The 27962-nt window shown below is 45.9% G+C and overlaps 2 protein-coding genes across 8 annotated transcripts in view; one reads left to right on the plus strand and one right to left on the minus strand.

Moving 5' to 3' along the window:
* The window catches only part of MEF2A (myocyte enhancer factor 2A), an 81276-nt gene extending 61302 nt beyond the window's left edge, over positions 1 to 19974 (plus strand). For 3 of the 5 annotated variants that reach the window (XM_033070268.2, XM_033070264.2, XM_033070265.2), the window contains 5 exons: positions 6832 to 7019; positions 8565 to 8588; positions 12093 to 12219; positions 15792 to 15918; positions 16301 to 19974. In XM_033070268.2, coding sequence (XP_032926159.1) covers positions 6832 to 7019; positions 8565 to 8588; positions 12093 to 12219; positions 15792 to 15918; positions 16301 to 16643 — 809 coding nt within the window. In that variant the 3' untranslated portion in view covers positions 16644 to 19974. The remainder of the gene's footprint in view (positions 1 to 6831; positions 7020 to 8564; positions 8589 to 12092; positions 12220 to 15791; positions 15919 to 16300) is intronic. The other 2 variants (XM_033070266.2, XM_033070267.2) reach the window with 1 other exon arrangement.
* Positions 19975 to 20360: 386 nt separating this feature from the next.
* LYSMD4 (LysM domain containing 4) lies at positions 20361 to 27637 on the minus strand. 3 transcript variants are annotated; one of them, XM_033070271.2, is made up of 3 exons: positions 27605 to 27637; positions 26072 to 26359; positions 20361 to 22581 (listed from the first exon to the last, which is right to left on the minus strand). In XM_033070271.2, the coding sequence occupies exons 2-3, from the start codon at positions 26339 to 26341 to the stop codon at positions 22033 to 22035; spliced, it is 819 nt and encodes a 272-aa protein (XP_032926162.1). In that variant the 5' UTR covers positions 26342 to 26359; positions 27605 to 27637; the 3' UTR covers positions 20361 to 22032. The 3 variants fall into 3 exon arrangements, with proteins under 3 accessions (XP_032926162.1, XP_032926160.1, XP_032926161.1); XM_033070269.2 differs by lacking the exon at positions 27605 to 27637 and adding an exon at positions 27580 to 27604; XM_033070270.2 differs by lacking the exon at positions 27605 to 27637 and adding an exon at positions 26878 to 27557.
* Positions 27638 to 27962: the final 325 nt, after the last annotated feature.

Genomic DNA, 27962 nt, shown 5'->3' on the forward strand with positions numbered 1-27962 from the left:
TTTTTTCTGTTAATTAGATCAAATGTTTCTGAGCTGGAACATTGATGATCTTGTTGCTTCTGGTCAATGTTAAACCCTGTTCAATTTGTGATGGGCATCAAACGTGCTCCAGGAGTCTCTCATCACCAGGGAGTGGAGAACACTTCAGGCAGAGCAGAGCCTCACATGCCCAGATACAGGGGACACTTTCTTTGTCTTAGGGATGGATGGATGGATGGATGATGGATGGATGGATGACATTCCAGTTTGCCATGGAATGTGTGCAGTGCTGTGTTGCAGCAGATTGGTATCAACCCCTGAATCATGCACAGGTCACCAGTGAAATGCACTTGCAGTCACCTTGTGCCATCCTTGAGGACTCAGAATCAGAAAAGCTCAGAAGTGCCACCACAGCTACTCAGTCTCTGCCTTTTCTTCCACACCTTTCATATGTGGTGTTGAGCCAGAGGACCTGAGCTGGTTTTCATTGCCAAGGCTGCATGAAAACCATTAACCTTGAGACCTAAGTTCTTCTTAGTCCCAGGGAATTCTTAAGGAATTTTTGGAAGTGGAGGCTGTTGATGATTTCACAAAGACACAGTATTTTCTGTCTGTATATTTCTGTGTCAGTGAAATAGCCCTTCTGGTCAATAATGCAGATTATGGACATGGTGATCTTTTGGAAAAGAAGAAGGAAAGAAGAAAAATTGTCTTTCCTCTCACATTTTTACTATCAGGAGAATGGATAACACAGACGTAGTCTGCTTGGGTACTGCATTTCTCCTCTTTGTTCCAGAGCTGTATCTTCTCTAATGTCCTCACTAATCTTCAGCTTCTAAGAATGTGAAATAACCTCAGGAATACTGATTTTCTTTGGAGCAGAACTGAAGGGTGTATCTGCTGGAAAAGCTGTGTCTTGGATGAATACTAAGAGTCAAATCTAGATCATGTGTGGTCTTTTATCCTGGCCCGAGGAGGGATTTTGCAGAGGTGCCACTGACAGCTTGCACACACCTGTAAAGTGCTTGGAGTTGCCAGAAAGGGATCAAGACAGAACTGTGAATAGCCACACCTGTAAATGGTTCCCTTTGTCTTGAGGGCTTGGCTCATGTGTGTGAGGATAAAAGAATCTCTGAGCTTGGTTTCGCACAAGTCTGAATTTGCTGCAATCTGGAGTGCACCAGAGGCTTCAATAACAGCAAGGCTCTCTGTGCACACCTTTCCAGTTGTGTTTGGTTTGTGAAATGAGAAACACCCCAGCAGGAGTATCCAACTGACTCCTGAAAAACACCTCTTGCATTGATGCCATCAGCCTCTTCCTTAAGAAAGCAACTTTCTTCTGCCTCTACCCCACTCTGACATTTCCATCATGTCCTCTTGCATCAGCTACAAGCCTTGGCCCTGTGAGAGAGCACCTTGGGAAAGCAGCTGTAAATAAACCCTGAGCAGTTCCTACTTCAGGCTGTGCACTCCTGGTGGTTTCAGGTCTGTGCTTCCTGTGCAGTGACAGGGAGGATCAGTCCCAGGTAGTGTTTCCCCAGTCAGAACTCCTCACTTCACTGCATGGAGAAGAATCTGAGCTCAGAGTGTTTGTTCACTTGCTGCTGAATGCAGCACACAGAGGTTCCTGCTGTGCTGCCAGGAGTGGCTTGCCTTGCTCTGATCTTGGAGAGGACACAGGTCAGTACAACAGTCAGGGCTGCACCTTCTCCAGGGAAGGGGCTGAGGGCTGCAGCTTCCAGGCTCCTGAAGGAAAAGGAGTTTAGGGAGTGAACTGCAGAGCAGCTGTTCCACAGGGTATGAGCTGAGTCCTTTTCCTTTGCTGGATGTTGTCAGCACATAACAAAGGCTGGTCCATCCATGGCTCTCTGATTAAATCAGCTCACAAGAAATGACTGGCTGAAATCAGCATAAAAAACCTGCTGGTAAGAAGAAAGAAAGAATTGGATTTTTTTTTTTTTAAACTGTAGCTCTTTTCTCCTTGGAAACCACCCATCTGCATGACATGAGGTTAGATCAGCCCCTGAACTACCGAGGTTTCAGTTGAAATTTTGTATCTTGCTGTGTGTGTTTGCTCTCTTACCAAAATTTCTGTTTTACTGAGAGGTACATGACAATTCTGGTTAGAATTTGCCATACAGAGAACAAATTATTAATCTCCCAGCTGGGTTAAAGTAAATCTCAACATTTGTATAATATCCCCTTGCCCAGGATACACTGACACATCCCAGGTTGTTGTAAACATCATTTCTCTCCTCCTTTCTTTGCCACTCTTTACTCTGGCTTTGCATAGATACACAGTAATCAGCAAGTTTAGGAAGTAAACTGATGTAATTAACTGTAATCTGTTTAATTGACAGAAGATCTAAATGACATCCAGTTGCTGTTGGTGATGTTTCACTCAGATACAAGAGCAATATGTCTTTATTTAGGTTTGCTATTGCATTCTGAATAATAACCACCCCTTTAAATTCCAAATATCCTTGAAAATTCTTTCTCCTTTTATGTAGCTGTAGGCAAAAAAAATTTCCAACAACCTGGGAAATGAGCTGTTTTAAAAGTTCTGTAACATGACTAAGCATTCCCTTGACATTTAGTCATGTGTATTTCTTTTTGCTGCCTTTTAGTATCCAAAGTGCTGCCTTAGAATCATAAATCTTACATGTTAGACATGTTATCTGACATATTGATTTGCAAAGATCAGTAGAAATAAATTTATTTCAGATTCCTTGAGATATGACAGTAAATTCTTTCGAAGCTAATACAGAACTGGCGCTTTTTGAAAAGATGGTAGAAGCAGCAGTGATTTCTGTGCAGAGCTGAAAATGGTAGGAAAGGCATATGCTGTTTTTAATTTCCACTTGAATCTGTCATTCTAAACCCCAAAGTAAACAAATTGAGCAACTAATGCACACAGAAATGCTATTGTTGGTTTTACTTGCAATATGTCCCCCTGCCCAAGGTTCTTCATGGAAATGTTTTCCTTCAGTTGATCTTATCTGGCCTCCTGATGCCTCGTGAATCCATGGCGTGTTGCAAACACAACTTTTCAGTTTGCTTCTAATTGTGTGACGACTGTTGGGTTTTATGATGTCACTGGAGGCATAAATATTTATTTACTACAATCCTCATCTTTGCTTAATCTTACATGGCTTAACTGCTTGCCCACAATTATTTCAAAACTCTGTATAATTGTGTTCAGTTTTATTCCAAAATGAACCACCAGAAAAAAAAAAGAAAGATTAATGGCATCAATGCCTATAATTTATTCCTTGAGTAGTAATAAGTACATGGAGTACTTTCCAGCCACGTGTGTTCATTGTTTCAGCTGATGTGATTTATATAGTGAAATACAAGTCTGGCTCATGTAATTGAATGCTGTGTCTTGGGCTGCAGGACAGTAAATGAGATTAAGCTGTATTATGTCTCTGAAGGCAGAGTATCCAGTTGGGATCATGGGTGGGTTGTAACATTTCACTTCAGAAAAGAAGTTGCTTCAAAAGTAAACACTTTCTGACTAAACAAGAAGTAGGCTAATGTACGTTGGCAGGGTTTGTTATCATCAAATCTAATTAAATTATGATTCATATAATTGAGAGCTTGTATTTGCATTGGTGTCTGTTTTCCAAAGGACTGTTTTGAACATGCTTTCACGTCTGTTTTAAGGAATTAGAGTTAAATAAAACTCTTCCTTCGCAAGTAAAAGCGGTTGTATTTTTACACATACGCAGGATTTTATATTCTGTTTCCATTTCCAGTTTGAGAACGTTTTTAAACATAAAGTATTGTCTTTGGGGAAGATCTATGGCAGGTAGGGTAGAAACAATTTCTGTATTATATGAAATAGTAAGTAGAATTTATGGGGTTATTAAGGCCTCGGTTTGGCAAAGGGCTGTGTCGTTGCATCATCCTGTACTCATTATCTTTTTCTGGCTCCTGACCTTGCTCTAAGAAATACCACACATTTAGTTATCCTTTCACTCTTAACTGGTGATTTGATTTTCTTATTAGATTATTAAAAGGAAAAAGGCTTGAAGTTTCATACTAAAAATGAATATTCTGCACTCTTATTGCAGTCCCAGCATATGATCGATACAGACACTCCGGTGTTTGCTCAGTGTTCAGTGCCAGCTCTTTATCACAAAGGGCTGCTATTGGATTCATACCCATGGTATTGCACACTTAGGATATTTTTTGTTAGTGTTTCTCCAATTTTTAATGCCTTTTAAACAGTTCTTTTGAGAAGTGCCCAGCCTTTTGCTTTGCCTCTGCCCTGCTGCCGCCTGATACTGCGCAGAGCCGGCAGTGGCAGGGAGTTTGTTGTTTTTGACAGCACCACTAAAAGCATGAAATGTTTCTGAAGGATTGGCAGAGCCTTGGAGTAAGGGCTCAGGAAATGACTGGATTGGGTGTGGAAGAGAGACACTGTCCAGATTTAACACTCAGGCTACCGAAATACTTGAACAGAGGACAGGAAATGGTATCATGGGATGGCCCAAAGTGCTGCACAGAACCCCATTGTTTGCACAGACTGGGATTGTTGAGCAGCTCAAACTGCTCAGAGCTCACAGCCCTGCCATGGAAAGGTGACACTGGCAGCCTCAGTGAGTAATAAAATGCTGTTTATTATTGCATTAAAGCCCAGACTTCTGTTATAACAGTAAGTTCTTTAAATGCTCTGGTGCTTTTGCTGAAAATGGGAGGTGCCATAACAAAGTTTCAGATACAATTTGGTGAAAATTATGCCATTTTCTGATACTTTTCCTCCCTAGTGTGTTTGCTTATCCATTTAATTTTTACCCTGTCCATTGTGTAGGATATCTGTGAGTGTCTGCAGGCTGGCTGTAACTCATTTATAATGGATAGGAGTTGATGCATAACTGTGTTAACAAAATCATGATTCTACAAAAACCGTCTCCATTTCAGGAACCTTAAGGGTAGCACAGAACTAAATTTCTTCCTTTTGGCTTGTTGGTTTTTCCATGTGACCCAGCTGTGGAGAGTTTTCTCTTACCAGTCAAGAGTATATTTAGCTCTAGTGTGTATTCTCAGCTCCCAACTTTTCAACCACTCCACCTAAATTTTATCACTAACCTGGAAGCATCTGAATAAATTCTGCTGTTTTCTGCTGAGCAATGTAGATCCTTTAATCACAAAATGAGTTTTTGCTGTGGTTTTTAATACAGAAGGAAGAATGCTGACATTAAAAACTTTACTTTCTGCTGTGTTCCTTCTTTCCCCCATAAGTTCTGAGTTAAAAGTCATATTCCCATACCTCCTATGCAAACACTTCAAGAAAGTACTAAATTAGAATGACTCCTCTTTGCTCTGTTAACCTTGGAAAACTCAAGGGACATGTCAGATCATCCATGTATGGTCAGGCTTTTGGCACAGTGGGAAATCCACAGAGTGAGTAAATCCAGAGGAGGCTTCCTCACAGCATCCTGGTGAATTCCCATCGAGGTTCTCAGTGTGCCCTGGCTGAGTCTCTTGGTGATATCGGGCGCCTCCACCAAGTTTTGTGCCCTTGCTGAGACATGTTGCTGTTCTTCCTTCTTGCTGTGCTTTCAAAGGCATTAAAAGTGTTGCTAAAGAAGGTAGAATGTGACACTGACAACTTTCTTATTTTAATTGCTTTTAGATTAATATGTATTTAATGCAATAAAATTGGATTGGGCATAGGGGCCCATTCAAATTAGAATAATAATGCAAAATTCATGCCAGCGTGGCGCTATGGGCGATTAGGAGAGAATTTCCCACACAGTGAACTTTGTCTCCTAGACTTTTCCCTGATTGTGCCTATAAAAGCTGCTTTCAGACCTGCAGTGTTAGTGCAAACAGAATCTTACTATGAATTGTGTTTATTTATACACACACACACAGGTTCTGTAGGGTGGACTATGGGGTTCCCTGTTGCAAAATTCTCCTTAACAACTTTTTTTTTCTGTTTGCAGCTGAATAAGGTTTGTGTATTTTGAGAATTGTTGCTATAAATATGATTCTGTGATTGGAATGTGGCTTTACAATTTTTTCTGAGAAATATATTTTGGGTTACATGATTGGTGCTTCTGTCAGGATGGGAAAATAGAATACTGGGCATTTTGCTGATTTACTGCCTTGGTGCTGTTTTCTGGTTAGTTCTGAGTGTAAGCTGAGGCCTCTGCCTTGAGCATATTCAGCTTTGGGAGATTTCAGTGCAGAATCCTGGATCCCTAGGCTTTGCAATTCCACTTAGAATGAGTACCAGGAGTAGGACAGAGAAAGACTTTAAATAAACCTATGGGCATAAATGATGTGTGTATCTGGAATGAATTTGAAGGGAAGGGATTTGTTCCCCTCATTGTTTCTAAATATGATAATCAGACAGTAAATATTGATACTGAAATTAGTCCCACAGATCTTGGAAGTATATGAAGAATAAATTTTAGAAACAGAGACTTTCAGAGCTGATCTTTTGTTCTGACAGAAACAATTCAGTTTAGTCCATGCTCTCTCTGTGGGGGTGGGGACAGAGTGGGTTTGTGCAAAACCCTCACTTTTCTGCAGGCTCAGCCTGGAGGAGCTTCAAAGGGCAAACTAAACACAGCGGATGTTATTAGAAATAGTTCTTTGGCAATTTGCTCTTCTCAGCGTTTAAGCTGCCACAGCGTGCCCTTGAAGTGATATTCCCTTTCCATATTGATCCTCTGGTCAGAGTGGTTTGTGTTTGTTCAATTGTTCAATACTCAGCCCCTTGTGGGAAGTTTGTCATCGGAAATTTAACAAAATAAATATTTCATAACTGGTACGTGAGCACCAAAATTTTATATTGTCCTTCTCAGTCTTACAGTCTGTTCGTTTCTCCTCTTGCAGGAAATGGGTTTGTGAATTCCAGAGCTTCACCAAGTCTACTTGGTACCAGTGGTGGTGGGAATGGCCTAGGCAAAGTCATGCCTACAAAATCCCCACCTCCCCCAGGAGGAAACCTTGGCATGAACAACCGCAAACCCGACCTCCGTGTCGTCATCCCACCCTCCAGCAAGGGCATGATGCCACCACTGGTGAGTTCAAACTTTTCTTCTGGGTCTGCCTTTGTGGAAATGGACTGTTCTGCCCACGTGCACAGGGAGAATCTGTCTCACCTGCTTACCAGAGGGTACAGGAATAGAGGGGTGTTTGCATTCTGAAAATCAAAAATACGAATTGTGACCTGGGGGAGGAATTTTTCCAGCTGTAAAAGAGCAGTCTGACCTAAACGTGGTAAGAGCACAATCGTAGAGACAGGGCTGGGGACTTGGGTGTTTTGATGTGACATCCTCTGACTTGGTACCGAGAACTCCGGTGGTTTGGAGGATGTGGCTTTTAAAAAGGGTTATCCATTATTCTGTGGAGGAATGGCTGATCTTATTGGTGATGTGAGCTCTGTTAATGTGCCCTAAAGCACATTTTGTACCTGTTTTTCCTGGCTCATAATGGCTGTGGGATGTGAAGTGCAGCTTCCGTGGTGAGGAAGGGCTGAGAGCAGCACAGGTGTGATGTGGCAGCGTGGAACGTGACCTTGGCTGTCCTGTGGGGCCATCAAAGAGCTCAGAGCTGCTCTGCAGTGCTGCTCTGCACTCTGGCATCTGGGCACCAGGCTTTGTGCAGCCAGCCTGGGAATAGCACACGAGTTTCGTGTCAGCCATGAGGCAACCACGGCCTGGAGCCCAGAACAGGTCTTGCAGGAAGTGTTACTCTGCTTTTCCTTTAATTTACTTGGCCAAATGCTTTGGTCTTAGTCTTTTGCTGCCATGTAGAAATTTTCAATGTCTCTGTGGATGTTTTCTGTGTGTGGAAGAATGGGCCTTAACTAGGAGGAGCAGGATATAAACAACACAAGTACTCTCTGTATAATTCCTATTTGTTTTTAAGCTACCATAAGTGCTTACATTTGTTACTGGTACTCATGATGAATAATACCAAATTAATCCAAGTAACAAAAGCTATAATTAGCTTCAGAGTAATGATTCTTGAAAAAAAAAAAAAAAAGGTTTTTCTAGGAACACTGAAGTGTAGGAGAGATAGGAAGTGCACTGGCTGATCATTACAGTGACAATTACAATGCTAATTAGAAATAGAAGCAATAATGCAGTTCTGACATTAGTGGTGCACAGCACCTATTTATTGTTGTGTTGTGAAGAACAACATCACATTCAGCTTTGGGTTTGTCTCTGTTTTGGGGGGAGTTAGGAGGTTTCAGGGTAGATGCTGGCATGGAATGATGGTTGTATGTGAAAAGTGTTTTGTTGCTGAGCTGGTTTATTGGATCTGAGCAGCCAGAGACTGCTGTGCTGCACATCCACAAGTGCAGCCCTGTCCTTGGGGTCAGCAAGCTCTTGCTGCACCAATTCCCCCAAAGCCTGTGTTCTCTCAGTACTGCTGGTTTTGTGACACCAATTTCATGAGGTATTACATTTCTAGCAGTATTATCTACAGAATCAGGTGGCAAATCCACATTATTAATTAAAATGAATCAAAATCCTGAAGCACAAACGTGACTTTTTCTTTCATTTGAAAGCAATGCTATTTTTAGTAACTGTGTTATCCCTCTTGTTTGCTGAGTACAGTCGGAGGAGGATGAATTGGAGTTGGTGAGTTTGGGCTGCTGTTTGCTGAGAGACAGCAAGATGCTGGAAATGTCTTTCACTACAGCTTTTTAACTGTAGTTTCATTACATATTTTAAATAATTCCAGTGTTCCCTTGGTACCAGACAAAAATACATGTGTTTTATCAAACTCAAAACCTGACCAATTCAAGTTGAAAACACATCCAAAGTCAGCACTTGCCATTTGTAAACTTGTATTTTTTTTTCCTGAAAGTGTTTCTGTTTTTCTTGGAGGGAACATTGGAAAAGAGCCTTACAAAGTAACTGTCCATGTGTATAGGATTTGTACTGCCTTCTATATGAAATACAAATAATCCCTTCCCATCCCCTAAATTACTGGAATATTTTTAGAAAGTGCCTTCACTTGTGAAGTTCTTCAGATTGTAACACCAGCCCTGTGTTACTTCTCTTCTTTTCAAGGAGATGACATCATGGCTGGTGAGGTCACCTTTTTGGAGGTTAGAATTATTTCATCCTGCGTGAGATTATCAAACCACAGGGGTGTTCCCTGTTTACCAAGAGGAACAGAGAATTGCAAATGAATAATTCTACCTTTTTTTCCAGTGGAAAGATATTCTGTTTTTAAAAGGAAACTCTTGGGATTTGTGTGTTTTCTATTTTTTTTTCCCGAAAGGTTAAAACATTTGGCATTCTGTCTGGAAAATTAACGTAAGGCTAAAATAATTCATAACTTATTTTTAGAGCAAATTTCAAATTGTTTGGCTGCTGTGGCACAAGCCAGGCAGAAGATGCTGTGTCAGAATCACAGAGAAATAAATCAACTATTGCAGACCTTGACTGTTGTTGAACATGGACCTGTTGCTAATATGAGGCTCTAATTGCATGAAAGCATGGAAAATGTAGTGATTTAGATAAATTTCTTGATGAATGCATGCTGCTGGTTGATTTTTACCTTAAACACGAGAAGTAAATTTAAAAAGTAAGGGGAAATGGTTTTTTAAATCCAGTATTGAAGTTTTTAATCATTATTGGGATGTCTTGCTCAGCTAAAGAGCTCTCCCACTTTGCTCTCACCTTCAAGAGGAGTGTCCGGTTTTCGGTGCAAGAAGGAAATCTCAGTGTGAAATCTCTGAATCAGAGCTCAGTGGAGCTGGAATTGCAGCGCTTGGCGGGGTCCCTGGCCGAGCCCCAGCCCCAGCCCCGGGCTCGGTGCGGGATGGAGCCGCGCTGGCTCCGTGTGCCGCGGGGGCCACCTGGTGGCTCCGCAGCTGGGCCGGCTCTGCCCGGAGCTCACACAAAGGAGAGCAGCGGAGTCTGCCTCGAACGTGCCACACAAACACCGGCTCCACCTGCAGGGTCCTGCTGATGCTCGCTGCTGTGCTGGGGAGCAGCTCCAAATCCATCTGTGCAGGCTCTGAATGTGAAGAGCAGCTACCAGTGGAGCTTGAATAAAGATACTGAATTCTTCCTGCTGCATTTGCACCAGTTAAAAAGATTTAAAAAAAAAAGAGATCCTGAAATTTGTTGTGAATCTGCAAGGACAACAAATACTGGGCTCATCTAAATATTGCTTAGTGTTTTTATGAGGCTGAGTGTTCCAAGAATTCTACTCAGAAAGAATTTACCTCAGAAAACCACCTTTATTAGCAACTCAAAAAAAAAGAATCCCGTAAGGAAATCCTTTGGTCTGGATTGTTTCCCAGTATATTCCTCTTTACTTTTCCATTATGCAGTAATCCCAACTTTATAGGCAGCCATCCAAGAAAGCTTTGGAGAAAGGTCAGTTCCTGACAGACACAAAAATCTGCTCTAATAACATCTCTTTATGCCAGATAAACTTGGTCTAGAGGAGATTTTCAGAAGTACGTAAGTGATTTAAAGGGATCAATTACAGAAAATCAGAGGGACTTTCTCTGGGAATTGGAGCTTTGAAACCTGGGAGCTCTGAAGCAGAGGGCACATCTGCCAATGTGTGTTTGGCAACAAATGCCAAAGAGCCCCAAATCCTTGGGAGGCTCAAAGGTGGGAATTCCAGAGCAGCCAGACACAAGAGGGATCAGGAGCTGGCAGCCACTGACAGCTGTGGCTAATTTTAATATGGGAGCTGTGATATATATTTCTTTCTTTAAATTGGAAAGATACAAGATTGATAACCCTCAATTCATCATCATAAATTTAAGCTTAAAATTGAATACAGCCCCATTTCTGTACCTGCTCATTCTGATATTTTTAAGGGAATGATGCATTTTTAATGCTGCTCGTTCTCTCATGATTAGAGTGGAGAAAAAAGTTAAGTGCTGCAGATCCTGAAATACCTTTGTCTGAAATAAGGGAAAGGAGTAGTAACTTCAGTCTTGTAAAGCTATTAAATGGATCCCTACCAAAGAGATGAGAAACTGCTCCTTTTGTAGCAAATATTTTTTCAGAGATAGAGAGAAGTTTGCTTTAAAAAATATATTTCCAGCAGATTGAAACCCAGCTCCTTGTAGAAATACAGGGTGTAGAGACTGCTGCTATTTCTAAGAATTCTGCAGATAAAAGTAAATATCTTAAAACCCCTAGCATTTTCTGTTCTTGACAGTATTTGTCATGGCCAAATGGTGTTGAACCTCGTATTTTTCATGAAAATTTGCAGTTACCACCATGGAGAGCAGAACATTCTGTGGCAGCAGCTTTGCTGTCTGGTGCTGTTGACCACAGTGTTTAATTAATTTTCTAACCAGCAGATTTGGTTAGAGCTTATTCTGAGTGATAATGTTTGCTGCAGATGTTCATTCCAGTGTATGGGAAAGAAAGATTGTTCTAGACTGTTATTAAAAAGCCAAATAGTGCCCACAGTTAAATTATATGAGACAATCTAGTTTGACTATTTTCCCTGTCAGAAAAGCACCATTGCTCTTTGTGAACTCCAGTGTCATTTGCTTGGAAACATATCTGCATTATAACAAGTACTCTCTCAGCTTCTCAGGAACCATGGGAACAGCAAGATTATTTTATCACTGAAGTCTTATCAACACAAATTTAGAAGATCTCTGTGTTCCTTTCAGGACAGGTGTAGTCAGCACAGTGTCAAAACTGGCAGCTGAAATTTGGAAAATTGGATAAACAACTGTGAAGTGGGAGAATCTCTTCTAGTGGAACTGCACCTCACCATCTGCACTAAAACCTCTTTAAAAAGAAGGCTCAAAACTCTTAAATCACTTAAGAACTTCTGAGAATTGTTGAGTGTATCCCTAAGAAATTGCATTTATTTCTGTGTGTCCTACAACTCTAACACTGTTGAAATCTGCATGCTTGGGAGCTGGCCCAGTGAGCCTTCAATTAATTTTTCATTTCAGTTTGCCAAGATCGTTTTGGTTGTCTTGAAACACTTTAGCTTTTTTAGAAAACCAATCCTGACCAAAAGGATGTGTTCTAACTCAAAGATGCAGCCGAGCAGCACGCTGGAATGCAATGCCCTGTCACCCTGGCCCTGCATGTCCCCATTTCTCCCTGGTCTCACAGGTTTGCTGTTTCCCTCCCTTGCAGAACACCCAAAGGATAAGCAGTTCTCAGTCCACGCAGCCCCTGGCCACCCCCGTGGTGTCGGTGACGACTCCGAGCCTGCCCCCGCAGGGACTCGTGTACTCGGCCATGCCCACTGCCTACAACACTGGTAAGCCCTGCTGGCAGTCAGGAGCCCAGCAAATTCACTTTTCTGTGGCACCTGACTTTGTTTTCTCCTTCTTCTGTTCAAGTGAAGGCTCTTACTCATCAAAAGTGAGTCTGTAGCACTCCCAGCAGGAACCGGAGTGCCTCGCGTTTAGGCGATAGCTGATCCTTCAGCACTGCTGTTCTTCACATGCTTTTATTGTCTTGCAGGACCTTAAAACTACTTCTGTCCAAGCTGGGGGTGATGTAAGGCATTTGGTAATGTAAAATGATGAGTGGTTTGCTGGTTGGGAAAGTAGTTCTTGAAAGTCAAGTAATAAGTGATGGAACATGAGGCAATGGCAGCCTGAAGTTGCACAAGGGGAGGTTTAGGTTGGATATTGGGGGAAATTTCTTCACCAGAAGGGTTGTCCAACATCCACCAGGGCATTGGTGGAATCCCACTCCCCCAGGGATGGGATTTTACACATTTTTTCCACTCTTAGCTTTGGAAGTTTTCACTGCTGTTTTTAGTTTAGCCAGCCAAGCACCTCAGATCCTCTTGTATCTTTTTGTGTTAATGAGCTCGTTAGCTGGCAGTGCCTCAGCCCCTTTCTGTGCCCTGGGCAGTGCCAGAGGCAGGAGGGTGCAGGGAGAGGGATTGTGCCCCCCTGAGCCAGGACTGTCCTGGGAGAGGGGCTGTGCTCTCCTCACACCCCTCAGCCAGGCCTGGATTTGCCCTCAGCAGCACCAGCCCATGGCTGAAGTTGATTCAAACACAGCTGGGCTGAGGGGTGAAGGCTGAAGCAGGGAGTGCAGGAGCTGTGCCAGGGGCAGAGCAGGGATTTGCTGTGGGTGATCAGGGATTTGCTGTGGGTGATCACTGGAGTGCAGTAGCTGGACCTGCAGGCCTTGGTTTGACTCCTGCCCCAGAGCAGGTTCAGCTCTTGTGCTGTGGCTGTTCAGAGCAAACCCCTCAGTTCCCTGCTCAGAGGACCTCACCGAGTTTCACCTGACACATCCCTCCTGTCCAGCTGGGTGCTGTTTCAGGAGGCAGCACTGGGTGCATCCCTCAGTCAGAAGAAGCTGTGAGCTGGTGGCTGAGACAGGGGCTGCAATCTCAGGAAGCAGCAGAAGGCAGTGGGAACTGATGTCCTGTGTAATGGACAAGTGCTGGTACCACTGGGGTGATTTTAAACTCCAGCCCATTTCCTTTGATAATGCAAATAATTTGTGCAAAGCTTTTAGCCTTCAGTGGTTTTCACACACTTTAGAATTGTTTCTGTATGATTGAACCTTTCAGAAGATTTGCAGGAAGAAATTTGATATTGAAATCAAATTGTCTCCAGGGGATTCTTAGAGTAGTCACCACTTAGAGCACAATTTCAGTTTTGCAGTTCAAGGACTAAGATAAAATTTAAATACCTTAACGGTTTTTCTGGATTGATGGGTTTTTTTATTTCAAGACTGGAAGGGATAACTTCAGCTCTTGGATCCTTTATTAAAACGTTGGGTATCAGTTTTCCACAAACACCCTATTTTATATAATCTGTTCTGGTATTCTGTAGATTTGTGGAGGAAAGGCCAGAACCAACTGAATTACTGGTTCTAAAACACTCCAGGCATTAAAAAAAAAAATTAAAACCCCCTGGAATCAGTTAATTAGTAATTGACACCCGAGCAGAGCACACCAAGCTATAAATGAATCCCTGGCTTCAGGTCAGTTGTTCTGCAGAGGTACAAACCTGCCAGTGCTGCTTGTGGGGTCACAGCAGTGACAGTTTCTGTGGTGCAGAAGATGCTCTTGTGTGTTTGTCTCACATCAGGTCACTCCTGCAGCAGGGGTGTCCTCCTGTCACTGCCAGCAGATATGTGATTATTTAGGGAATTAATAATGCAGCTAATTGTGTAGTGGCATATGTGCTCTTTGGAAAACACCTCCTCAAAGCCCTGTCACCAGACACGTTCTGTCTGAAGTGTCAGAAGTTAATTGTCCATGGTCATAAAAGCTGTAATTGCAGTGGAAAAAATTGCATGGGAGCTGAATTGCTGTCAGTGTTTCCTTCAGGTCTGCTCTGACAAATCCCATCAGCCCAGCACATCCATCCCCAGTGTTCAGGGGCTGCACTGGGCTGGTGTCAGAGGCTCAGTGAATGTCTGGGTCATGGCAGGGGCTGCACAGTTTTTATTTTTTTTTCTTTATTTTTTAAATTCAATTTTAGTCTTGCAAAAGGGGCTTTTTGGGTCAATCATCTTGGGACAAACCTTTCTGAAGCTGTGCAGAAATGCATGGGAGGGTTTTCAGAGTTTCAGTAGAAGTGACAGCTGAGAAGAAATGAAACAGAAAGAAAAAAGGCAGCCCAAGAAGCTTCACCTGCTGGGAGCAGCTGGGACTCCTGAAGCCTTCAGGAAGGTTCTTGCAGGGATGTGTGTGTGTCTCTGACAGCACAGGGCCCTGCTGGCCCTGGATTCTCCTGCCAGCATGAGCTGTTTGAGGGAGATAGAGAATTTATCCACTGCAGACAGGTCTGTGGATGGGAGGAAACTGTTCAAGAAGTCTCATCTCAGGAGAGAGACAGAGATTGTAATGGTGGTGGCAATACTGTAAAAATCCCCAACCCCCCCCCAAACACAAATCAAAGCTTAAGTGGAGTGTTTGCTTCCTCTGGTGGCAGTACAGCCTGAGTTTGGCTGCTCAGATTTTGTCCTGTTCACAAGAGACTAAAAATTATTTTAAGGAAGCTTTAATAGAAAATAATTAAAAGATGGAAAGAGTTTGACTTTGTTTTCAAACCTGAAAGAAAACGTGAGTGATAATGATCAAGTGCAAACAACTTCAGTTGTGTGAATGAAGTGAGAGGTGAGGGAGCCCTGCAGCAGCCAGAGCCACCAGCCGGCTGGGCTTGGAATAGATGGAGCCCAAAGAGGTTTCTTTTGTTCCTGTGATGCAGAGATGACAGTTCAGTCAGACACTGAGGAGTGATGCTGTGGGAGGGGGAGGATGTGATGTGATGCATTAGGACTGCACCTGGGGGTCCCTGGGGTTTGGGTACCCAGTCCCTGTCCCTGCCTGGGCAGCCAGAGCTGGACCAGGAGCTCTGTGGCATCGTGAGCCTCCCACATGGTTCCTGTGCCTTGTCTGAGGAGCTGCCACCTCCTGCCTGGGACCTGAACCACAGCCCAGGTGTCTGCAGTGGATTCAGGGCAGGATCCACCATCCCTGCCTAGTGACTCACATGGATCCTTCCCTTCTTGTTTCATTTTGAAATGTCTTCAAAAATGACATGTCCTACTGTAAGGTGCACACCTCTGTGTTGTACCTGTGGGTTTGGAACAAGCTCCCAGGCAGCAACATGGAGGAACTGAAAGCAGAATGCAGAAAACATTTCATTTGGAGGCCTCTCTACTGTCAGGTTTCCTGTTAGCTTGGCAGGATTGTTCCCAGATTTCAGTTTTCATGTTTGGATTCCTTTGGATCAGCTGCCTTTATTTGTTTTGGGCAGAAAGCCTTTGTATTTGTGTTTATTTCTATGTGTATGTTGCATATATAACCCCGTCTGTACATTACTTTGTTGTTTATTTGTTTTTCCCTCTTAGATTACTCCTTGACTAGCGCAGACCTGTCTGCCCTGCAGGGATTTAACTCCCCAGGAATGCTGTCCCTGGGGCAGGTGTCTGCCTGGCAGCAGCACCACCTCGGTCCCGCAGCCCTCAGCTCTCTTGTGTAAGTACCCAGGGCAGGGCAGCTCTGGGGGTTCTGCCTCTTCTGCTGCAGCAGCTGCACCAAGGGAATATTCAGCACGTTTCAGCCTCTTGTCTGTGCTGCAGAACTTTGTGTGTTGGGCTGTTTGTCCCTTCAGTCACCTCCAGCTAACGAGCCGTGTCCCTGCAGGCTCAGCTTCTCACCAAGGAGGCCCCTGTGTGGTGACTGAAATGTTTGACAATAGAAAATATCTGTTTGTTCTGAACTTCTGTAAATGCAGCTCAGACCTTTAATTAATGCTTTTCTCACTTTTGCTCTTCTCACCATCGCAGCCACGTGAATTGTCACTCGGTTTTCACTTTCTGCATTTTCTTACTCGCGCCTGTCGGTTTTCTCTCCGCAGCACTGGCAGCCAGCTATCTCAGGGTTCAAATCTCTCCATTAACACCAACCAAAACATCAACATCAAATCAGAACCCATCTCCCCTCCCCGGGACCGCGTCACCCCCTCCGGGTTCCCACCGCAGCCGCAGCAGCCGCAGCCGCCGCCGCCGCCGTCGCGCCAGGAGCTGGGGCGCTCCCCTGTCGACAGCCTGAGCAGCTCCAGCAGCTCCTACGACGGCAGCGACCGCGAGGATCCGCGCAGCGACTTCCACTCGCCCGTGGTGCTGGGCCGGCCGCCCAACGCAGAGGATCGCGAGAGCCCCTCGGTAAAACGAATGAGGATGGACACGTGGGTGACATAAACCCGCCGTGTCGCCCCTCCCGTTTTGTGTTCTCAAAATGAACTGTCCTGACATATCTAAATTTATAAATAAGGACATGAATAAGTATATTTATATGTATATACATACGTGCATATATATATCTTCACATGCATATATATGTGCTAGTGTGTGTAGCATACACCAATCATCAGGCACTTACGACAAACTCTTGTATAGCTGCAGATGTCCCTTGGTAACAGTAACAGAACAATCCCGTAGGTTTGATCTCTAGTCTGGCACTTACCTGGACTCGTGTGTGACCCCGGCCCGCGCGCAGCGGTGTCCCCGCAGTGTCTCCTCCTCCTCCACACCCACCGAGCGAGGGCTCGCCTCTAGTACCGTCCCTGTGTGTAGTCAGCTCTATGGTTACTCGTAGTTAAGAAATAATTGCTTTGTAGCAGCAGAGCAGTAGAAAAGCAGGAAGAAGAAAGCAATACTGTACATAAACTGACCTTTCTATTACCCAACCTGGCATGGGTCTCTATTGCAGAGGGTGCATGGAGAAGGGCTGATGCTATAAGAAATAAAAAAAAAAAACAAAAACCCTGTTTTGCACGTGCAAAAAAAAAAACAAACATAGTGTATTGGGTCAAAGAAGTGAATTTTTTAAATGAGTGAAAGAGAGACATAGAGAACTCGCATGAAATATTCAGAAAATATTAGCCTAGAAAATAGAACATTAACAAAATAAAATTAATATATTAAGTTATAATTGGAATATGTTTGACAAATTTGTTTTTACGTTCATACCTTTGAAAAATATAGAAACTGATTTTAGCTCATGTATATTTTATATTAAAGAAAACAATACCCTAATGAATTGAAGACTATATATAAAGTTATATACAGTACTTTTGAACACATTCTGCTATGAATTATTTATATAAGCCAAAGCTGTATGTTGTAGCTTTTTTGTAGAGTATAGTTTTATCTTATTTTGACTTTCTAGTTTTTGCTTTCAAAGATGAAAAGGAAAAACTTGCAGGCGGAACCTTGGGGGAAAAATAAGCCATGAACACTTATATGTAAATTTAAATTTGAGCCAAACTCTTTGTGTATATAGCATCCTAAATATATTATCACCTTTGGTGTAAGTACCTATGTATTGTACGGTCACCAGATTAAAAAGTATATTTTTGTGGATTGACGCCAACTTGAAACAAGGCGAGGTCCTTATTAAGTAGAGTATTCACTGTTTAATATTTACTATTTTGTTAAATATACTGTACTTTCTTTGGATTTTAATTATTATTAATATTATTATCCAGATTTTTCAGAGGGTGTATAAAGGGGTTGGCCCCCTCACTGGTGGTGAATGTGTGCCGTTCAATTGTAATCTCTGTGCTGTATGGTTAAGCTTCATTATACATTTTATATATATGTATATAAATAGCAAAGTGGCAAAAAAAAAATCCGGTGTTAAGTTCATCCTGCATAAATATAAAAAATCTGTTACAACACATTTTAAGGCATCATTTTAAAGCTGCCTCTTCCAAGGAGGAAAAAAAAACCAGTGGAAAAACTTGACCTAATTTCTCATGATAGGGAAATGACACATATCAGAGGAGCACAAAAGGTTTTGTGAGTTGGCAAGTGGTTTGGGAAAAATTTGCTGCTTCCAAGAAAGAGAGGGAGGAATGCAGAGCCCCTTGTGCCGCGAGACTGGGCTGGGAGCAGCTCTGGCGTTGGAGGCGGGGCCGTGCCCCCGCCGCTGCTCCCGGTCCCCTCCAGGCTGGCAGTGCTGGTTCTGGGGGGAGCTGCAGAGCCGTGGGGCTGCCCAAACTCTTCAGAGTTAGCCCTGATATTTATTACACTTTTTGCTTGGGCTTTATTTTATTTTTTTGCAGTCAAGAAAATTCCTTGATGCTGTAAGGGAGGGGTGAGAGGGGCGCTGTCCCTGAGGGAGCTGTGCCCTCCAGCCCTGTCCTGGCAGGGTCGGGACCCGCAGGGGCTGAGTCCCCTCCAGGCCCTGCCCTTGGAGCTGCTCCCCGCGGCCGTGGGTCCATCCCTGCTGGCAGGAGCCTGGAGGCAGAAGGGACAGGATCCCCCAGTGACCCAATTCACTTGCTGCTCCCTGGAACCTTTTGCTGCTCTGACCAGTGATGTGAGTTCCATGATTTATGCACCTGTATGAACTTTGCTGTACATCCGAGTGGGAGTTCTGCATTCACATTTACTGTCTATTTTCTTGTGTGCCTTATCAGATGGCTTTGCTGACTGTATCTCAATAGTCTTTATTTCTATGCAGGTTTTTAAACAGTACTTAACTACTGTTTTCTTAAAGACAAAGCTACACAAGGGTTAGAGTTTGTATTGAAATTGCACCGATGAATTAAAAAAAAAATAATAAAAAGAATCAGTTCTAAAGAGCTGGGCTGGGGAGAGGCCCTGTGCTGCCCCAGCCCTGCAGAAACGTCCTTCCACAGCCCTCCGCTCTCGGGGACACCTCCTGCCACCGAGGACATGGGAATCCTGGTTTTTAATAACGAGTAACTCACTTTGAAACATACTTTTTTAGAAATTGTAAAAATGTTTTATAAAAAAAAATGATGACATAGCACAGATATTTCAACAGGTTTAAAAAAAAACTTTTTAAAATTATCTCTGCTGACTGACGTGCAAGTGGATCCAATCCTGGGCTGAACCCAGTCAGGTCTGAATGATTTAAGATTTTTATCTCTGTTGTGACAAATCACCTCCATCCTCGAGCTCTCACGATAGTTTTGAGAACGCCACGTTGTCAGGGACTCGTCAGAGAGAACTGCTTTAGCCTTGCCTTCCCTCCAAGGACACTAATGCATCAGAAACTTGCGAGTTACTGTGCGCACAAGAAATACATAGTAAATAAGGAACAAAACAACTCCTAACAATTGATCCTGGGCAGAAGTTAAATCCGAATGTGAAAGAAAGACTTAACCAATGTAAACATTTAAATCTTAGTAGAACCTTTCTTCACTTTGCTGTGCAAGAGAACACTGCTTTGCTATATTTAAAATGGCTTTTTTAAAAGAGATTTATGTATTTGGTAAATGTTTGTAGTCAACAGTTCACAAGAAGCTGTTCACGGTTTAATGCTGATAAGCCGTTTGGCGGCACAAGCTGGACTTTGTTGCCATCCTTGAGACGAATCTTTTAAGAAAAAAAAATAAGTTAATCTCAATTTTTTTCCCTGAATGTGTTGTTTTTTCTTCAATATACAATAAATATTCTAGTGAACTTTTTATCAAATGGTTAAGAAAATGCTAGAGGTTGTTGTAAAATATTTGTATCCTGCATTCACTAAAGTAAAGATACTGGCTTTTACTGTGTACTCCGGCCTCTCTCGTGTTTGCAGAGCCCTGGTCCCGTCCGGTGCGTCCTTGCCCCTCCAGGTGTCACTCCAGCTGGGAGCTGCTGGTTTTGAGCTGCAGCCACGAGCATTCTCAGCAGCAGGAGCACACACACACTTGGTGCTGCACTCAAGGACTGGTGTCTGCTCAGAACCTTTCTGCAGCACTGGCAGCTGAAGCAGGGCCCATCAGAGAGGAGAGCCCCAGGCCTGTCCTGCCTGTGCAGCCGCTGTTCTCCTGCTCGCTGCAGGGCTGAGGGGAGGCTGCAAGGGGCCCCTCTTGCTCAGGCAGGTGCTCAGCTGTGTGACAGCAAATAAAGCACAAGCTCTGCCCCTTGTGCTTTTATTCCATGTGGCTTTATTTAAAAATGTAAGAACCCCTTCCCACCCCCTCCCCAGAACAAAGAGATACAGCTCTTCACAGAAGAAAAATACAAGTTTTTGTTCAGTATAAGATCCTTTGGAGTGCTTGTTTACAAAATGAGGTTCCCACTTTTGAGAGCTGCAGGGAACAGAGGTTCTCATTGTAACAGCACAGGGTTGTGCTTGTGTGGTGTGGGGTTCTCACCTTGCTGGAGAAGCTCCAGTCCTGCCTGGCCAGGCAGAGGCCACACCTGTACACCAGGTGTCTGCAGCACAGCCCCTCTCCAGCCCCTGCTCTGGCCTCGAGCTGCCAGGGGAAGCTGGAAGAGCCCTGGGGTCCTGCTGGCAGCTGGGAAACTGCAAATGGGGCTGGGCTGAGGTGGGAACCACAAACAGTGGCTGCCTGCACCTGCCCACCTGAGAGCTCTGCCCTCACCCTCAGCCCCAATCCCACCAATCCCACCTGCCCACACAAAATCCCTTAGTGTTTGATTCCAGGAAAGCCGTTACCTTTGCCCTCAGGCCTGGAATTTGCCAAATCAAATTGCTGAGGCAAATTCTTCTCTTCAGGAAAGCTCCCAAGGCTTCCCTTGCTGCTCCCTTGCAGCAGGTAGTGTTTGCTGAGTGGCCCTGGGGCTGACTGACACCTCCACTGCCCTGCAGAGCTTTTCATGCACATGAAGAGTTCACAGAAACCTGTCACAATCAGCAGCTTCACTGTCCTCTCCTAGAAAGGCTTCACCCTTCTTCTTGGACTTCTGTCCTGGACCTTGCAACCTGCAGCCAGCTCAGCACTTCACCCTCACTCAGACTGCACACAAGGAAGTAATTTCATGACTGAGCCCGGGTGTCTATGAGAAGCACCACTATAGACTATTGTTACATTTTTAGCAAATAATACTGACTAGATCTTCTGCCAGCAAACGAGCCCTTGAGAAGTGCCAGTGACTCCTCTGGTGCTCTCCTGTCCTCTCCCAACAGCCCCTGCCCACCTGGGGCCATGCAGGGCTGAGCAGTTCCCTGGGACAGCACAGATCCTGCACCGAGATCGCTGAAGGATTTCACTGAGGGGAGAGGTCTGGGCTCACCCTTCCCAGGGGTGAACATGGCTCAAAGCTTTGCTCAGGGGGGTACAATGTGGGGTGCTGGCAGTGTCCTCGTGCCCTGGCACACCCAGCTTAGAGCCCCAGAAGGCATCATTAGGGTCCAGTAGCCCAAAACCACCATGGTCTGCAAGAGACAAAAATGACACTTCTGAGAAAAAGTGTCCCCTGCTTCTAACCCAGCAAAAAGTGTTCCCTTAAAATGCCCACAACCCCCACATGTCCAACCACATTAATACTGCACTCTCTAGCTCAGCAGCAAAGAATTTGCTTCTAGACACAGCCTTAAGAAATACCTGAAGCAACCACAATGAGTAAATTACTACAAAATACTTTCCCTTCAGAGTTCTCAACTCTGAACCACCTGGATGATGATCTCTGTAAGCAACACCACATCCTTATTTATCCATGAAAATGCCGTCACCTCATTTTCAGTCAAATTCAGGATTACATCATCAGCTACTTATAAAAATAAAAATAATCTGTATTGTTGTATCCCCTTGGATGCACTTGAGTCAGTCACGAGCATACGGGCATCACTGCTGGACAGGCTGGAGTGGGCTGCCCTTTCCCCTTAGGATTTTTTTCCTACACCTGAGCCTTGTGTTAATCTCCCTTCCAATGCAGCTGTTGAAACATTTGGGGTCGTCATGTTAAAGGTGTGGGTCACCAGGCCTTGTGTTTTAAAATAGATGATATAAAACACCGGCAGGACAATTCCTATCAGGAGCATGATGAACACGGCGTTCCACCACTGGATTCCACAGTCCGCACCGTTACCAGTGTCCCGCTTCCCAGCCTCGGGCACGGGCCTGTCCAGCCCCTCCCCGCCGTACTCCGCGTTCAGCTGCACCTCCACCTGCACGGCGTCCTGGATGCTCTGGTCGATGCCCCTGAAGTACTCGCTGAGGCGGCGGCTGCCAGCAGAGCCGTCCGCGCCGGGCTCGGGCTCCGGCGGCTCCACGCGCGTCAGGCCGGGCTGGGAAGGCCCCGCCGGGGGCGGCCGCAGGGCCCCGGCGCTCTCCGTGAGCAGCCCGTGCGGCCGCACCGGGATCTTGATGGACTTCAGCGCGTACAGGTCCTGCTCCCGGATGAAGTTGTTGACGCGTTTGATATCTGCAACCTACGGGACCCAGAAAGGACACAAACAGTGAGGGCACGACAACCCAGAAGTGAGGCAGGAGGCAGCGACAGGATCAGTGTGCAAGGAGCCATCAGGGAATAAAAGCAGGCCCTGGATGTAAGCGGTTTGGTGCTCTGCAGAGATTCCCCAGCAGCTCCAGGGGTGCTCCAGGTCCTGCAGGATAGAGGCAGTCCCTGTTAAACCAGTCTGCAATCTCCTCTAGTGCTCTTACACCTGCTGCATTTTGCTCTGTACTGCTTTTCCTTCCCTTTGCTTTCCTTGCCCTTCTCTCACCTAGTTAAGGCAACAAGAATCTTTTTAGCAAACACATCCTTTAAAAACTGTTTTCATACCTTACACACGAGTGCTTAAGGTGATAACACAAGAACACTGTGAGCATCTCCTGCTCAGGAAATCATTTCAGAGTCATCAGAGCTCCACTTTGGGAGCACACCAGTTCTGAAAGCAAGGGCACAGCCTGGAGAGCAGGTGAGCATGTCCTGCACGAGCATCCTCTGCTCAAGCAGCACCTCTCTCGTGCAGGACAGCAGCTCAGCCAGTTCATTCCCCTGAGCTGCTCAGGGCTCCTGCTGAACAACCATCACCTCTGTGCTCCTGCTGAGCAACCATCACCGCTGTGCTCCTGCTGAGCAACCATCACCTCTGTGCTCCTGCTGAACAACCATCACCTCTGTGCTCCTGCTGAGCAACCATCACCTCTGTGCTCCTGCTGAACAACCATCACCTCTGTGCTCCTGCTGAACAACCATCACCCCTGTGCTCCTGTCTCCTGGTGGTTCCTGTCTGAGCTGTATCCCCACCCAGCAGCAGGAAGAGCAGGGAAGCAGCAGCCACATGTGCAGCACCACACAGGGATGGGCAGCAGCAATGCAAGGACAAAGGCAAGGCAGCATCCCTTATTCAATACTAAATAAGAAGACGCTTAATCCAGTGGCCACTCACAGCCACCCAGTAGGCACAGCAACTTCTCAGCCACACTAAACTCTGTCAGAGAAAAGGAACAGGATTCAGTGTGTGCCAGGAGCTCTCCACTGCAGCCAAGGAGATGTGTAAGAACTGTAAGGAAAAGGCTGGAAGGCACAAAACAAAACAGCGAGAGCCAAACCAAAGAGAAAGGCAACACAAACAGGTAAACCACCTCTCAGACACCACAGCAGAGACACAGTACAGGCACTGTGCTTTGCTCTTCAGAAATTACAGCAGGACCTGCATTCACTGCACACTCACATGCTTGAGGCTGCCAAGGAAACTGGGGAGCTAAAACAAAAAAACCAACACTTCCTAAGCACTCTGCTCAGAGGTAGAGATGATATAGAGGCCTGAATCTCACATTGACTCTGCAGAGCTTGAGAACTCTGAAAAGGCACATTTAACCCAGGACCTGATCTGGGGACCCCGAGGCAAAAGGAATCCTCAGTCACTTCAGGCTCCTCACAGCCAGCCCCAGCGTCAACTCTGGACTCAAACCCTGCAAAATTTCTTAGTTATGAAATAACAATCTCACCCAGAGCCTCCTAACTGAGGTGCTGCTTCAATTTCTGGATTTGTTCCAATGAAAACAAATTACTGGGACAGTAAATATCCCCTGTGGTGTCTGCAATCAAATACTGCAGTGTGGTGCTAAGACTCTAGAAACAGAAAGTGGAGCAGCACTCACACAAAAACAACAAACAAAGCTGATGGGAGGCATGAGGGAGATTGGGCTGCACAAGCATTTAGGCTTGTTTTCTGTACTCATTTTTTTGGCTGCAGTGAGCTCCTCTAGTCCCAGCTAAGAACAATGCCAAAAGCAAGCAGCACTATAAATGGTCAAGAGCAAAAATGAGAATTTTGAAGTGCTTTGCATCTCTGCCAAGTTATCTGTGGCACACACAGAGCTGTTTGTTGCAGTGTCTTAATATCCCCTCCTCAAGCAGATTCTGAAACCAATGTCAAGTCTTCATTGATTTCAAGGAGAAGTTCATCCTGGATTTTTACACACATTTGCCTATATAACTGTGGCTGCAGTTCTCACTGCTGTCCTGGCAACCTTTCATTGTGCAAATAAAACACATGAACACTGTAATGCCGGTTTTAGAGACAGATCTCCTGCAATAAGGATTTCTGTACCTGCTCAGTTTAACTGAACAAGTCAGAAATGCCCTTTCTGGAAGGGAGGGAGGCAGCAGGACAGTTTTTTCCCTGTGGGAGAACACTGACTACATGGTCCCTTCCATCAGCTTGCATTTCTCCTGGGCAGGCCCAGCAGCCTCCAGAGGGGCTGAAAGGCTCTGGGAGTGGGGCAGAGAGGAGCAGCCACAGCAGGGACAGAACTGGGCCCTCAGTGACAGGGCAGAGGCACAGCAGGACTCCACACCACAAACCAAAGAACTGCTCAGGATCTCCCTCCTCTGAGTGTGCCCAGCACACAGCTCCAAACCCAACCAAAGCTCAGCTCTGCCTTCTCAGGCTCTCCTGGGGCCAATCAAGGCCATTCAAGTCCTACCAGACTCGCTTCTCCTCACCATCGGGCTTGTCAGCAGAACGATTTTTGTTTTGTTTTTGTTTCTAAGGGCATGGCAGGGGAGGAGCTGCTGCAATCCCTCTAAGGCCTCTTGCCTCAGCTGCACCATACAGCTGCTGTGTGGTTAAGCAAGACAGACTGCAATGGCAGGGCAGCACTGCAGCCAGAGCTGTATCATTATCCCTGCTGCAGTCACTGGCCAACTGTTTGCATCATGGAACTCTGAAATCACAGTCCAGCTTGAGATAAAGGGGGCTCTAAAAATACAGCTCAAACTGCTGAACAATGGGGTCCTTCTAATGCTCAGAGCAGGTAATTTAACTTTCCAACTTTTCTTTGGAACCAAGAAAACATGTTGTGTAGTTGCTCCAACTCAGACACCTCACTGTGTACATGCCCTCCCTTCTGCCCACAGGCACCTGAACTGTGCATGTTTGGGATGACAGCAAACAACCAAAACCCACACAGACACCACCTGGACTTTGGGACTGAACTCTGGCATCTCTCCACATCCACCCATTAGACCTTCCTTGCAAAATGTAAGCTGATCCCTTTCAAAAAATAAACAAAAAGCTTCACCCATAACTGTGGTGTTTCTTTGTACTTCTCAATTTGCCTCAAAAACTCCAGTGTTCCTTGAGAGCAGAGCCCTCAGTTCTACACTCAGCTCCCTAATGTTTGCTCTGGCTGAAATAATTTAGTACAACCTGCACTTAGTCACTGAAATTAAACAGGAAAGCAGGTCAGGCAGGGTGTGAGGCTGACAACATCTTCCCAGGCTGTTGGCTGAACAACTCTTTCTTGTGTTTGTCTGGGGTTTTTTTTGCCTTTCTCCAGTTTTACCCAGACAACGACCATTCACACAGGACACAGGGCCAACACTTTCCAGTACCAAAACCTGCAGCCCCGAGGCCACCTCCTGGAACCGCTGAGAGCTGAAGAGCCCCGGGCAGAGGCAGCCCTCACCTTACAGCCGTACTGCAGGGCCAGCTTGTTGAGGCTGTCCTCCTGGGTGAGCTCCCTCTCCAGCAGCACCACGTCCCCCAGCCTGTCCCGGGCGCTGCCCCGCGGCTGCTCCTTGCCCCGGGGCCGCAATTCCATCACGTTGAGCTCCTCCTCCTCGGACTCCTCCGAGTCTGAGCGGCCGCTGGGGAACACGAACACCTGCCTGCCCGGGAAGGTGTGCACAGTGGCAGGAGCCTGGAAGGGCCGTGTCCGGCTCTCGTGCAGCCTCATCTCTTACACCGGCAGCACCTGGAACAAAACCCAGACACTCTCAGTTTCCTCAAGACCAGCGGTCAGCAGTTCTCAGCATGAAAGATTCAGAGAATCCACACAAATTGCCACCTGTGAACACTCACATACACAAAGGCAAATCCAAAGTGTCGTTCTAGCAGCAATATTATAAAAGCTATGTACTCAAACTGCAGCAATCAGTAATTTTTTTCCAATTTTTTTTTTTAGTCTGCCCGTGAACAAACCACTTTATAACTATGTTGCTCAACATTTTAAATGCTACATTCTACAGTTTTATAAAAATAGCAACAGTCACTTGAGTGAACTGTATTTAATTATGGTCAAAATATACCAACAGACATTAAAAACTGAGCAAAGTTAACCTTTTCGTAAGTCTTTAGTTCTCTACACTTTAGGAATCCACATTTTAAGTTCTTTGAAATGCTCTTTTTTTTAAAATAAGGACAGCTCATGCTACACGTAACTTCCAGCCGAGTAACAAGGTTTCAATTTGCTGCACTAAGACTAGAACCTACCTCAGCACTGTAATTATTGCTCAGCCTACAGCTCCAAGTTGGTTTGTTTTTTTTTTTTTTCCTCAGGTCTACAAACAATTTGTTGTCAGGGTCAGGTATAGGTTAGAAAACCCCACATTGTTACAGAACCTTGACCTTAACGTTCTCCATCTACCCCTGAAGGATTCTTCAGGTGAAACCACTAAGATTTAATGGCATTTCCTTGGCCCCGGGCACGGCACCCACAGCTCGGGCCGGGCTCGGCTGTGCCGGGGGAGTTCAGCGAGCAGGACCAGGAGCTGTGGGACAGCCCGGCCTGCCCGACACAGCCCCGTCCTCAGGGGCTGCGAACCCTCCCCAGGCTCCTCCGGGACCCGACCTCGTCAGCACCTAAGGGAGACCCCGAGTCCCGCCAGGGCCCCCGATTCCCTCAGCACTCCGGGAGTTCTTTTCCGCTCGGCTCCTCAGCAGGCTCCGATCCCCCAGGGGCTCCCGCTCCCCTCAGAGGGTCTCGCTGCCCTCAGCGCTTCAGGTGACCCCAACGCCCTCAGCACTTGAGGAGGGTCCCGCTCCCCCCTGCTGCCCCGCTCTCCTCAGCGCTTCATGGGATCCCGCTCTCCCCTAGGGTCCCACTCTCCTCAGGGTGTCCCGCTTCCCCCAGGGGTCCCGCTCCCCTCAGGACGTCCCGGTTCCCGCCCCTCTCCCTGCGCCCCCCTCACGGACCCGCCGCCATCGGCCCCGCACCAACCTGGCCACGGTCTCGTCCAGCCCTGCTCCCATTGGCTGGCGGCGCCGAGGGGCGGGACCTCAGAGCCGCCCGACCAATGAGAGCCCGGGAAAGGCGGGAGGGGATGGGCGGGCGGGGCCTCGCTTAAAGGGCCCGCACCCCCAGTTCCGGCGGCGGGGACCGAGCCCGGAGCGCTCGGGGGAGCGGGTCACACATCTGGGCAGAGGGACAGGTCACACACCTGGGCAGAGCTGAGGGCACACACCTGGGCAGTGGTCACACAGCTGGGCAGTGGGACACAGCTGGGCAGAGGGACACAGCACACACCTGGGCAGTGGTCACACACCTGGGCAGTGGGACACAGCTGGGCAGAGGGACA

Source organism: Catharus ustulatus, chromosome 12 (assembly GCF_009819885.2).
Source record: "Catharus ustulatus isolate bCatUst1 chromosome 12, bCatUst1.pri.v2, whole genome shotgun sequence".
In the NCBI taxonomy this organism is placed as follows: domain Eukaryota; kingdom Metazoa; phylum Chordata; class Aves; order Passeriformes; family Turdidae; genus Catharus; species Catharus ustulatus.